Below are 14,211 nucleotides of genomic sequence, written 5' to 3' on the forward strand. Positions count from 1 at the left end.
GGTGTGGCAGAGATGCTGCAAATGAAAGGAGCACCGAAGCAGTTAAATGCTTCTAGACTAAAATAAAACTCAAATATTAAAGCCCCACTTTGCTGCAGGAGGCATGGGAGAGGACCACGTCATCACAGAGTGCTGCTGTGGCAAGAGCGTGCTTCGCTGCCTTTTGCCACCCAGCTCATTTAGCAGCTCAGTCATTTGGGAGCAGAAAAACACCGCCGTCACGCAGGAGAGATGTGGAGTGGAGGAAGCCCAAAAGGGAAGGATGCCAGCAACAGATGAAGCCTCTTTAGTAATGCTTACTCATAAAAATGGGCTGGCTCCTTCTCTAGATGGTTTTGCAATACAGCATGAACAAACTTTAATAAAGAATGGTGTCAGCGTTTTCAACATTCCCTGGACGCGGTGGGAAGTCAAACACCAGGCAGCTGTGTGGCCAAAGAATTGGAAGGTTGAAGTCAGTAGCACAGTTTCGCTTCCCAGAAGCAAAGAAACGGGGAGAACCACATACAAAATTAGAAGACATTTAAAAGGAGCGTAATTTATACTGCACTGCAGCCCCGTTCAATCACAGACACACACCAAGGCAAGGACACAAAGGATGAGGAAATACCCAGAGAGGCCACAGAACCTGTGGCAGCCGAAACCCTGCACGGGCTACAGAGCATGACAGCACTTGGGTCAATCCATTCTTTAGGAGCAGAAGGCAGGCAGCAAATTCAAGCAGCAGGGAGAGGGAGGAGGAGGAAACATGGTGAAGCAATCAGAAAACACTAATTTGGGCATCATTGTTTGGCCTGACCTAGCACGAAAGGACAAATGGTGTTAGAGGAAGTTAAAAAAATGACATCAGTCTTTGCAGAGTAAGGCTCACCACTCGGGAGGAACAAAAGGAAGGAACTAACCACAGGGGAATTGCAAAGATTGATCTGTGGCTTTGTTGCAGGCAGAAGTAAGGCCAGGCCATATGTGTGACTGTAGTTTTTATCATCTTTTAGAGCTGGCCCTTACACCTAACTAAAGTGAGGTTTATGCTTAGCACCTAGAGGCCTGTTGATACCGCAGGGTAACAACCCTGGCTGAAAAAGAGCTTGAAGAAACATATTAAGATGGCACCGACAGGCTCCTTTCTAAAAACAGCAGTGACTTTTCTATTTCAGCACCTGTTTGTGACAGAGGGCTCAGACTTCACCCGCTCTGAATAAGAATTAATTTATTAACAGGAACGAAGAGACCAAGGTGGTTTTGTCTTAGTGAGACGATCTGCATCCATCCCCTCTGAGTGACAGGACATTCCCCTTTCCCACCCACAGAGAGTGGTGTGGAGGAACCCACCCCATGGAAAAAGGGGGCGCAGCCATCCCCCAACAAGTATCTGCCCGCATTCAGCACCCCCCATGAAAAAAAAAAGGTTAATTTTACTTACTGTTAACTGCAACCCATTCATTTAAGTCTTCACCCTCTGGAAGCATCACGGCCATCCGGAGATTACCGCTTCCAAGCGTGGCTTCGGCATGTTTCAGCAGCTGGTACTGGTGAGACCCCTCTGGAATATTCTTCTTTGGTTTAAAGGTTTTGGAAGAGCGACTGCCACTGCAAAAAGAAATGGAATTAATTATTTCCTTGAGAATATGTAGAGAGTGAAGGGAAAAACAAAGGAGTGGGCAAGTCATGCATAAGCACAGGATTAACATTAAATACTCTCCCTACTCCCATATTTTCACATTGAAAAAGGGTATTTATAGACTCATGGAACGGTGTGGGTCGGAAGGGACCTCAAAGAAAATCCATTTCCACCCCCTGCCATGGGCAGGGACACCTCCCACTGGATCAGGGACTTCAAGCCCCATCCAGCCTGGCCTTGAACCCCTCCAGGGATGGGGCAGCCACGGCTGCTCTGGGTAACCTGGGCCAGGGCCTCTCTCACAGGAAAACATGTCTTTCTGATGTCCCATCTAAATCTTCCTCCTTCCAATCTACAGCCACTCCTCCTTGTCCTATCTCCCCACATCCTTGTAAAAAGTCCCTCCCCAGCTTTCCTGGAGCCCCTTTCGGTACTGGAAGCTGCTCTGAGGTCTCCGTGGACCCTTCTCTTCTCCAGGCAGAGAAAAAACCGAGATGCAAAAGCAACAGGTTTTTTGACTACTTGTTCCATACAGTTAAATGACCACCCTGCCTACTCACCTTTCTGTCAAGCCAGACGGACTGGGAATGCTCAGAATCCCTTCCCTATCATATTTTCTCCCACAGAATCTGGACAGCCACATATCAAGGAGAGCAGCCCAGCCAAACTGAAACCTCCTTTACTCTGACCAGCCATGAAGCTGTCACAGTAATTCCAGATACCCTTTATTTACCAGGAAAACCCATATTCTTATTCTAGCACTCACCTTCATGAGACACAACATGTCCTCCCACCCCCCGGCCAAAGGCAGTAAGGAGGGAGGGACAGACCCCTGCCTTCTCCAATCTGGTATGTCACGTTGAGGAGTTACTATGAATTCCTCAGCACCACGCTGCTGGTGTTTAGGCAAGCGTACTCCCTGCAGGCCTGGCAGATTCTAAATGTTGTCCTAGCTACCAACATAAAACAACTTCTCCAGTATCTGGGTTTGTTTAGGAACTCAGTTTGTAAAATACACAAACACTTCAGCTGAAGACTGATACAACTCCACACTTTCCACAAACTCCCTACGTCATTTTCTCCTGGTTTCACAGCACAAAGACCTTTCAGTCCACCCATTAGGCAAGAAATAAGGGAAACAACTTTTACTACTTCCATATTAATCACTTTCTGAACCATTATTTTGTTTGAAAAACATGGACTGACACAGGAAGAAGTTCAGCCATCTGAATTTTAAAGGATAGCAGGGAGCCTGGGCGGCACGTGAACCCCTACCACATCAGAAACCTGACGTGCACATATTGCAAAAGTGTCAAATCAGCCAATATTTATGCATCTCTGAGTGTGTGAGCTGAGAAAAGATTTCTGTCAGAATGGGAAAACTTAGCTCTGAAATCCAATGAAAGGAAGCAGAAAGATGTGAAACCCAGACAGCAGAATTTTCACTAGATATAATAACCAGTTCTCGTTTTATCACATGAACAACTTGGCTTATTTTTCACCACCTCTCTGAAGGGCCAGATTTTTTGCTAGTGAGGAGTAAGGGCTCTCCCAGCTCACTAAATATTTAACCTGCATGTTTGAACATGCAAGGGTGGCAGCTCATCCTCGGGACGATGCCAGCGTAGCTACGCTGCCACGGAAGCACTCTAAGAACCTGGATTCTGCATCCCACTTCCCCACCACACCACACTGCAGCCATCAGCAGAAAGTTAACGGAGTTCATCACTCATTTCTACACCCCTAAATGCTGACAGCTCTGCAGAAACACAATGTACTCTGAAGAACACAACAATTGTTGTTTTCTTTGGGAAGAACCACGTTGTTTGCCAAACTGCCTAACGGCTCCATAAGTCTCAGCTTAGACCTGAACAGGAACAATGGAAGGAGAAGAGAAAACCGGAGATAAATAATGATTTCTGCGGATGCTCTTGCACAGGTAACATCATCTTTGCAAGTGCATCTGTGGGTATGGAGCAGATTCCAAAAGCCTGGCTGGTGAGAGGTTTACATAATCCCAATCCAACTTTCAGCCTCCCCAGCTACGAAGGAGCAGCATCCTCTGCCGTCAGCCCCCGCAGCAATCCCGGGTGCTAATCCATGGAAAGAAGCACCTGCCTGGACTAACAGGGATCACGGGAAGACACAGCCGACCAGGCCACATCCATCCATGCAGACACCAGCACAACACTACTGCAGTCACGTACTAAATGCAATCACGAGCCAGACACAGCAAACGTTTGGCTCACGTATTTTCTGCTACAGGACGCTTCTTCCATGCACTCAGCCTTTTTTATATTTCCCCCTAAGCAAGGACACCAGATTCAAATCTTCAATAAAATAATCACCTGCCAGTGGGAGCGAGAGGCTTGTGCGGCTCAGGGAGTTTCCTTCGCCACCCAACCCTCCAGCCACCTCCGCTTGGTGCCCGGCCAAGGTCAAATCAGCTCTGAAGAAACAGAAGCCAAAAAAACATCCACCCCCAAAACAAAAAAACCACGTGTTTTAACTGACTACTCAAAGAACCCAGATTTTCTCTGCAGGAATATATCCTCCTTATAACCACTAGGCAAACGCAGCGGGGAAAAATACACCTGAAGCCATCTGAGCGTTGTGCTGGGGCACGGCTGCAGCGACAGCGCTGACGCAGGGTAGCAACAGCAGAAGAGCAAGAGAGACCGGTATCGCTATCTTCCCACGTGTGGAAGCCAAAGAGAAATAGCACACGCTGAACACAAGCGCAGCGCTTCCTGATTTGCCCACACGAGGTTTTGCTCTTGCTCCATCACAACTAGACGACAGGGAAAACCAACTCCTAATACTTCCATGAAAAGCAAACCAAAGGTTTCCACAGGCTCCAAAGCTCTGGCCATTCAGATGCCATATGCGAGAAAGGAAAAGGAGAGACTCCTTCCCATCCTGCTGACACAGAATCCCCAATTCTTAAAGCCTCCGTCCTGCTGTCACCACGTACATCAACCTCTCTTTTGCAACACGTCACTGCCAGACAGGACTCAAAGGTTCATTATCGAGACTACTCCCAGGTACGTGGAGATCCTGGAGCGTGGCAAGGAAGGCTCTATCCAGAGAGGGAGCACGTACCAGGGGGATTCCCATCACCAAGGGCAGCACCTCACTTGCAGCTTCTGCAGCAAATCTTTGTTTGGGAGGAAGCAGCATTATAGAAAAATGGGAAGCACTAACTGGAAAAAGGGTATGGAATAAATAAACCAAGAAATTGTTTGCATTTTAGCACAAACGGCAAAGCAGCAGAGGGGATGAGGGTTCAAGAACAAGGACAGGGGAGCAGGATGAAGGAGCTCCCTAAATAAAACAGCCTAGGCTGACAGAACTCCAAGCAGGAATTCACGACACCCCATCTGACCCAGACGGTGAGCTTGGTGGATAACAAACCCAAGTCACAGCAGATCTATTGACCGCTCAGCAGAGATCTTCCAGGGTCAGGGAAGCGGAGAGTGATTTTCAAGTATATTGTGATTTGGTCTCACTTAATCCCTGCTGTCCCCTTCCCAGACACAGGGGGTCTCTTCTCAGAAGTGGGCAAAAGCTGTAACAACAGAACACACAAGGATTTGGTCTCATCGACCACTCTAAATCAGCAATTCCGTATTCGCCCCTGCTACCTTTCCAACCGCTCCTGCTCACATTCAGCCCAGCCACCCTAAGACAGCAGGAAATGGTCTCACTCGAAAGGCAGGCAGGCATCCAGAAGGAAAAGTAATCAGGATAAATGCAGGCTGCTGGTCGTTGCGTGCTACGGGAATATCTGCATGCTTTGCCACAATTCCATGCACTGATGCAAGCTCAGCCTATGTGAAGCCAGTTAACTGCAGGCACGGTCACACAATCCCTAGGACAGACACAGGCTCAGGGACTCGACAACACAAAGCAGCCTCCCTAAGCCAAAACCCTTATAGAAACCTAGAACCACTGAGGTTGGAAAAGCCCTCTCAGCTCATCCAGTCCAACCGTCAGCCCAACCCCACCGTGCCTGCTAAACCATGTCCCACAGTGCCACAGCCGCACGTGTTTGAACCCCTCCAGGGATGGAGACTCCATCACTGCCCTGGGCAGCCTCTGCCAGGGCTTCACCACTCTGTCAGTAAAGAAATTTTCACTAATATCCAATCTAAGCCTCCCTGGTGCAACTTGAGGCCATTTCCTCTCATCCCACCACTTGTTACCAGGGAGAAGAGACCAGCACCCACCTCTCCACAACCTCTTTTCTGGGAGCTGCAGAGAGCCATGAGGTCTCCCCTCAGCCTGCTCTTGTCCAGGCTAAACAGCCCTGGGTCCCTCAGCTGCTCCCCATAACCCTTTTTCTCCAGACCCTTCCCCGGCTCCATTCCCTTCCCTGGACACACTCCAGCCCCTCAGTGTTTTCCTTGTAGCGAGGGGCCCAAAATTGAACCCAGGATTCGAGGTGCAGCCTCACTAGCTCTGAGTCCAGGGGGACAGTCCCTTCCCTGCTCCTGCCGGCCACACCATGGCTGATCCGAGCTGCCCCCGGGAACTCCGGTGGGAAATGGTAGGAATGATTGGACTCGGATTGATAGGAATGGTTGGACTCGATGATCCGGTGGGTCTCTTCCAACCTGGTTATTCTATGATTCTATGAAATGTTGCTACAAACCCTAGCGCAGAAGCTCTCCTGTTATTTAACCAAAACCAGCGTCATGTATTTATGCCTCAGCTCCAACAGTTAACTCCCCCTTCAGATGGTCACCGTACTCAGCGATCCTGCTGCCTCCCTGGACCCTGACCACAGCAGTTTATTCCTGCTGCCTCACATTATGGCTCCAAACACTGAGCTGAAGGCATCTTAACAAAAAAAACCAAAACAAATCAACAATATTCTTTTTTCCTGATATGTCAATCTGTTCTGTGTTATGGGTTCAGAAAGCCTGAGTTATAGATAACACAATAACAGTTGTCTCGATCAAGGATGACGCTTCATTTTCACCTATGTTCCGCAGCAGAATTAGCTGTATCGCTGAGCCATTTGTCCTGGGATTTCAGAATGCTCCGAGGTAGCAGCAGCGCCTGCCTCTTCCTATTAAGCGTCCCTGACCGCTCCTTCAGCCTCCAAACACCACATGAACACAGAAGCCAAAGCAGACAGAGAAACCCTCAGAAATGCTGCACTGAAGATGCCATTTTCCTTGGACATAAAATGGGCTTAAGACGGGGAACAGGTCGCATCATCCCCAGTATCGTTAACAACCCATTTCTCCTCTTCCAAAAGGAACTGACTTGTCCAAAAATTCTTGCAATTCCAAGGATGTTTTACGCCCTGCACTCCCACATCCAACCTTTTTAGCAAATTATGCCCTTCTATTTTTATTTAGCAGTGCCAGATGCAGCCCGGCCTCGCGCTAAATCAGGCAGCGCGTTCAGAGCAGTTGACTCCGGAGCCGGGATGCGGATGGAAGCCTGGCGAGGCAGCCACTCCTCCGAGCCGCCAGCACCGCTTCCCCGTGCCAGGAGCCCACGCACCGCTGAGCCTCGCAGATGGCACAACTTGCTGGTAAGCAAGAACGCAAAATTACCTCCCAAGCTGTAATTTTATCTGACAGGGAGGGGGTTTAATGATGCAGATTCTGCCGCAGGTTGGAGAGATGACGTTTCCAGAAGAACGAAAACTTTTCAGGTGTCCTGCTTACACCTGAGCTGCTTCAACAGCCCACCTCAGCTTCAGAGGCAACACTGGCACGTCGTGTGCTAAATACCCAGCCTAAGCTCTTGATGCACTTAACTGGGGAAAGGAGCCGCTTAGGACTTCACAAATGTAAGGGAAGCACTTTGGCTGGCCTGGCTTAGCCCTCCTCACACCCAGCTCTTGCGTGCTGGAGTCTTCCAGCAGAGCTTTTTATCGATTTCTAGGAAGTCGGCTGCACATCCACAGAAACTTGAATGAAAACAGAAAAGTTTAGGCTCCTTATGCATAACACTTAAGACTTCACAGCTCTATCTGACCACAGAACCAACCTCAAGCTCCTACCTACTGTTGAGCCTAACACGTCTCAAAATGACAAGCAAAAAGTGTGCCTGGAATTATAGAATCATGGAATGGTTTGGGCTGGAGGGGACCTCAAAGCCCATCCAGTCCCACCTCCTGCCACGGGCAGGGACACCTCCCACTGGATCAGGGGCTCCAAGCCCCATCCAACCTGGCCTTGAACCCCTCCAGGGATGGGGCAGCCACCCCTGCTCTGGGTAGACTGGGCCAGGGCCTCCCCATCCTCACAGGAAAACATTTTTCCCCTTTCAGCTTAGGACTGTCCCCCCTCATTCTATCACTACACTCCCAGGAATCTATTATGTTTCACAACCAAACTTATGGATGTGGATCAAAGCCTAGCTCCAGCCTCTAGCCAGGCTGCCAACCCATCTGTTTTGCAGCAGCACCATGACCTAAACCACTAAAATACTGATAGCACTCCAAAGTCTTCCTCAGATTCCTCTTGCATGAGCAGAACCAGACCAAGTTATCCCATACCTCACTAACAGCTCCTTACGGCATTTTAAACCAACGTAGCACTTACAAAGCCTGCAATTACTTTGCCATTGGTGAAATGGAAGAAGGAGAAGAGGAGATGCCCCCCCAAAGAAGACCTGAGAATCTGAAAACCATTTTCTTCCTGCACACTTCTTGCACATTGCACACCAAACTGACATGTTTTACAAGAAATTAAGATCTGCTTTTAAAATATCACAAGCATCCGACTTCCATGGAAAGCACAGAGAACACTGCTCCTCTGATCCATCTCAGGCTCCCTGTGGCTCAAGAACACAGCGCTGCAATTCCCTAAACTATTTTGCACAGGGCTTCCCTGACAGCTGTTTTATCCAATGCTGGGAAGGACAGAAACTTGCCCTGGGGAAAAATTAACAGCAAACACCACAATGGCACCATTTTCAGGATCGAACTGCCATCCATGTTCTTCCTAATGCTGAGGCCGTGGGATATCATCTTTCTTTCCCTGTGGAATATGCAAATTACTTCTGCAAGTACAGCTGTATCGCTCCGTCTCTCCCAAAAGTGTTCACTGCTGTGGTCCCACTGAAAGAAGCCCTTCAAAACATCTGGAAGCGCTCAAGAGATTCTGAAAACTGAACTCAAGACAGTACACAGAGATTGACATGGGCCATGGAAACTTTTCATTTTTCTCCTCTTGCTTTTTCATCTTCAAAGGCCTTGGCATGCATTCATTAACCCACACAAAGCAGCTTTGACGTCGGCACCATTAGCGTCTTGTTGGACACAGAGAAACTGAGGCAGTGACTCACCACCAAAGGCCAGTGAGTAAATCCATCAGAGAAGCCCCCGAGTTCTAGGTCTGTCTCTCATCTCCTTCCTCCTGCTGCACCACTTTTAAACCCTGATACACACAGACAGCACGAAGGGAGAACCGAATTCCAAAAAAGCAAACATTTCAAGCCTTCAAACAATAATGTGGGGCTTCAGATGATAACATCCTGCTAAGAACAGATACAGCAGCACATGAGCATCCTAGTTTCTAACAGCCAATACCTCAACATAGACATGAAAATGTAAGCTCAAGCTGCCTTTTGGAAATCACATCAATAGCTGCACCATTTAAATGCTTTTTCCCCATGACAGCTGCAGCATCAGAAGGACAGCAGGTAAAATGAAGTGCTACATATTCAAAATCTGCACTGGAAAAATTTAACTTGAGCATTTCTATTTATAAAACTGAGCAGTCACAACATTTCTGTTCTGAAGAGACGGTGTGCGAGCAAGGCATTACTTTCTTCAGCTCTTACAATACCAATAAGTCAATTATTTTCCAGTCAATTTCCTACCCATTAAAATAAGCCTGTCCGAGTCAGTTCACTTAAATTTGGAGGCTCTTGATCAAGGAGCGCAGTGGTAGGACAAGGGGGACCAGTTTGAAGCTGAAAGAGGGGAGACTGAGATGAGATCTTAGGCAGAAATGTTTTGCTGTGAGGGTAGGGAGGCCCTGGCCCAGGTTGCCCGGAGAAGCCGCGGCTGCCCCATCCCTGGAGGGGTTCCAGGCCAGGTTGGATGGGGCTTGGAGCCCCTGATCCAGTGGGAGGTGTCCCTGCCCATGGCAGGGGTAGGACCAGGTGGGCTATGAGGTCCCTTTCAACCCAAACCATTCCATGATTCCATGAACTTCCCATGAAGATGACAGCGAGGGGCCTTGAACAGAGTGGGCCAACAATGTGAAAAGAGACGTGGTGCTAGTGGTCCAGTCACCTCGGATTCAGCAGACTGAAGTTCTCCAGGGCGGTACAATCCTGGGGCACAACTCAATAGCCAGAGGTACTGGAAAGCTGCTCAGCACAGCTGGAGCCAGCAGACACACGAGTTAAGTAAAGACCGAGTGCACAAGCTGATAGCTCACACCCTGAAGAGCATCCCTCTGTGTGAATTCCTCAGATGCAGTCACAGAGTGACTCTGAACACCAGTAAAAGCAACACACTTCTAAAGAACGCTCCCATCGAACAAAAATAACTTCCACAAACACTACGCTGCAAGAAGTATAACTCTCTCCGCTTCGAGGGAAACGCAGACTCTGCCAAGATCACTAAGCAAATCCAAGCAGCCTGTGTGGGAAAGAGTTGGGAGCTGCCAGCTCCTTACACAACGTCGCTGCTGGCCCAGAAGGTGAGGCAGGGGTTAGAAAGCTATTCTGGGCTCAGGGGGTGTGGTCTGCTTGCTTGTTTCATTTGGGTTTTTTAAGGAACAATCAGTTGCACTGACTTGAAAAATTTCCATAGTCACTCCTGTAAGAAGGGAATACGTGTTGTTTGCTGCTTAAACCCTCTCCTGCAGTAAAGAGCAACTGGAAATACTCGGATTGCTGGCACACAGCCGAAGCCGCCCAGCACAGCTGGTACCAGACACCAGGACAACCTGAATTGTCTGCTACAGCTGGAGTAACTCAATGAAATTAGAAATACCAAAGTTAGACACGGTGAAAGGACTCCTCCCAAAGCCAACGCAGCGCTGGGTGAGGGAGGCTCAGCTTTGTGCCATCAGCTCCCCTCCAGCCTGCCCGGCGCAGCGGCAGAGCCACGCTCCATAACCCCAGGAGCCAGAGCCTTGGCATCTCTTCCCAGATTGCAGCACCGTCGCTGGGAAAGCCGCGCGGAGCACCCTCAGGCATGAGTACTCCATCCTCCCACAGCAACTCCGAGGCCTCCAGACATTCCTGTGTGGCCCCAGCACTGTCACAGTCCCATGGCAGCGTGGCAGAGCTCCAGACCAGGATTGCTTCCTGCACCAAGCTGTTGCATCCCACTCCTGTTCAGACCTGAAGCCTCTCTGGGTGGCAACTGGCGCAGCTCCTCTCAGCTCCCCTTCTGCCCGGCACAAGGGAGATGCCCATGGCAGCCGCTTCCCCGCGGAGCCTGCAGCCCTTTTCCCCCAAAAGCCCCAGTCCTTGAGCTGAGCAGCTTGATAAGAAATTCAGATTTAAAAACAAATAAATCAGTCCTGAGGGAGCAGATACAAAAAAAAAAGCTTTCCAGAAAAGGCAGGGGGTCCTTTCAGAGGAGACAGGAAGGGAAAAGCTTCATTTCAAACACCATTTTCTTAAGTATTGAACAGCACACTTCAAACAAGAAACACCAGCAAATATGAATCCAAGTTTCTTCATCTAACAAAAAGTGCCCCGGACTGGGGGAATTTAAAACAACTTCCTTATCCTTCAGCACACGGCATGGGTAGCGATGGCAATACAACACGGTATTCCTAAAAGCAGAGCTCCTTCACATGTCTGGAAATGGAATAAATACAAATCCAGACCAAACCCCAAATCCCCTTTTTTTCTTTTCAATGAAACATGCTTCTCCATCCACTCTTCTCCTCTGCAACGCCAGGGGGTAAATTCATTTTTCTGTAGGCTCCTCAACCTGACCGTGATTCTCAGGGGGCACCATGACCATCAGAACTGATCTGAAATAGTACTGACAGCAAAATAGCTATTTTTATAAGCTTTTTAATCCTCCGCACATCAAGACAGGGACTAAAATCTGGCTTCCCCTTCTTGGAAAAGCAGCTGTCTTCACTGAAGGAAGTTCCACACTTGGATGGTATGAGAGGAGGCGGACAAAGAAGTCATCAATAGCTCTTAAAAAAATACAGGTACCATCATACACAAGCCTCTGCATGCTAAAAGAGCAAAAATTTATCAGATGACTCACATCCAGTACAGAGAAAATTATTTAGAGTAGCCTTAAGGAACAGTTTTGCTTTTGCTTGTCCCAACCATCACCACCCGGCGTCGAAAGCTGTCACAACACGTACACATCCACATTCTTAAAATACATGTTTTTGCTTCCATCCACACACATTTGAGAGCCAGTGAAACCAAGGACGTGTGGGACTTGGCCAGATGCTATTACATGCACCAGAACCAGCTGAAGACAGACAAGCCATGACAAGGGGACAGGGGACAGCTCTTGAGAACTGAAGTTTCCCTCTCCCTCCGACACACACCCGTGCTTGTCCAGCGGCAACACGCTTGGTGCCAAATCCACAGAGAAGTTAGGTGGCCGTTTTCTAGCCAAGCCAGGCACCTACGCTTTTCCGCCTCCATTTTTCCGCTCAGAATGTGCCGGTAAACAAGGGGGAGGTGTTGCCCTGCAGCACTCACGTCTACTACAGCCCACACGTCTAGGACAACCCCGGCCGGGTAGGTTGACCCAGTTGGATACCAGCACAATTCTTAATGCAAGGAACACGCAACCATCCAGAACACCATCCTGCAACCAGGCAATCATCATCGCTTCTCTATGCTTGCACACAAATCCCCTTGTTCCATTTACAACATGTCCATTCAAACCACTTTCATCTCCTGGAAAACCCTCAAAACAAACAAATCCTCACTGGATTCTTCCAGAGCTCTGCCCATGCACTCCCAAACACAATTGAACTAACTCCCAGGGCAGTCGGTCGCGGAAGTGACTCAACTTCTCAAGCCTTGTCCTCTGTAGGACAACCACCAGTGCCGGGTGATGCAAGGAGAAGGATGGGCCAGGCACACACAAAGAAGTACACAAGAGAATCCTTCAGAGCAACACACAGATGAAAACAGGAGGCACACACACAGCCAAGTGTGTCCCGTTGACTCGCAGAGACAAGCCGGGAGCCATGCAGGCAGCAGAGGAACCTGAACACGCCCGTGGTACGAAATCCACGGCCTCCCAACAGGCTCACCCAGCGTGCTTGGTGAATATCACTGTGTTGCCGCTCCCAGGTTTCTCCACAGGCTTTTTCAAGACCACCGAACATCACTTCAAACAAGTTTTTGCTCCAACGCACAAAAAAGAGGGTTTTAGCAGGGACCCGAATATCTCTGCACGTTCCCCTCTAAAATCCTGTTACAGGAGAGGAACTGGGATTAGCCAGGATGCTTTGCTGCACACTCCCAGGTATCCACGGACTTCCTCGAGGCAATTGCAATGCTGTCTGCACTAACAAAAATTCCGTCTTATTACAAACAGAGGTTAGATTTGCCGAGGACTGGTCTTGGCTGCTTGGCTGGGCTCTTTCAATCGGATCCAGGTTCCTCGACTCTGCTGCTGCCAACATTTCCTGTGTACACATACACACACCACAGAACCGTAGGGCATAATCTGAACCAGATCCGTTTCCGCAGATTCCAGTAGCCTAATATTCATGTACTACTTCATTAAAAGAGCAGTTTTGAAGACGGGAAACACAACATTTTCCTTCCTCTCCAACTGCTTCATTTATTTCTACGGGCCACTGAGCTGGAGCTCAGCATCTTTACTATTTCGGTCACTAATTAAGCTCTCTGCAAACTAAAGAGCACTATTTTCTCACTAATGCTCCCCTCTTTTCTCAGGAAACCCTTATTCCTGTCAATTAGCATTAGCTCACTTACAAGGGAGGGCACAGCCTGAATTCAAACAGAAGTTACAACTTCACCCGGCTACGCTTCAATGTTCAGTTTCCATAAAGGTTCAAACCTCAGTTTATGGCATGAATGTACCTAATAAATCATTCAGGAGACACAACTATGCTTCCTTTGTGAAACCGACCCTTTCCCGTACATAAAACTTGGCACTAAAAAGCAATTGGAACACTTACTTCTGCTTTACGTGAGTGTGTGGCGCATTTTCCTTTGAAGAAAGGGAACTCGATCACGCTCTAAGTAGGAGGCTACTGAAAGGAGATGACGGGTTGCCCAAAAGGATGCCAAGAGGCTGCCCCAAAGGATGCCCTACGTGCCCTACAGCAAGGATGCTGCAGAACTCGCACCACAGAGCACGCAGCGCTGCCCCGTGGCAAGCAAATTCAGAAACAACAAAGCCAAACGCCTGTAAGAGAACACGATGAAGCGTTTGTTAACAAAAGACGACCTGCACGCTCCATGCCCTTTGAAACCTGCTGAAAGACTCGGCCCTGTGAAGCCTGCAGTCCAAACCATCTCCGGCAGTTTTCCTCTAACATGTTAACTGTGGATTCAAAGAACTCTTAGGTTCCAGTGCTGAAAGGGGCTCCAGGAGAGCTGGGGAGGGACTTCTTGTAAGGCCATGGAGTGATAAG

The 14,211-nt window shown here is 48.8% G+C and overlaps 1 protein-coding gene across 2 annotated transcripts in view; it reads right to left on the bottom strand.

Moving 5' to 3' along the window:
- Positions 1 to 14,211, bottom strand: part of MOB1B (MOB kinase activator 1B) — a 33,772-nt gene that overhangs the window by 10,143 nt on the left and 9,418 nt on the right. For both annotated transcript variants that reach the window (XM_069855062.1, XM_069855063.1), the window contains exon 2: positions 1,424 to 1,590. In XM_069855062.1, the coding sequence (XP_069711163.1) occupies positions 1,424 to 1,590 (167 nt within the window). The remainder of the gene's footprint in view (positions 1 to 1,423; positions 1,591 to 14,211) is intronic.

This window comes from Phaenicophaeus curvirostris, chromosome 4, assembly GCF_032191515.1.
Source record: "Phaenicophaeus curvirostris isolate KB17595 chromosome 4, BPBGC_Pcur_1.0, whole genome shotgun sequence".
Lineage (NCBI taxonomy): Eukaryota > Metazoa > Chordata > Aves > Cuculiformes > Cuculidae > Phaenicophaeus > Phaenicophaeus curvirostris.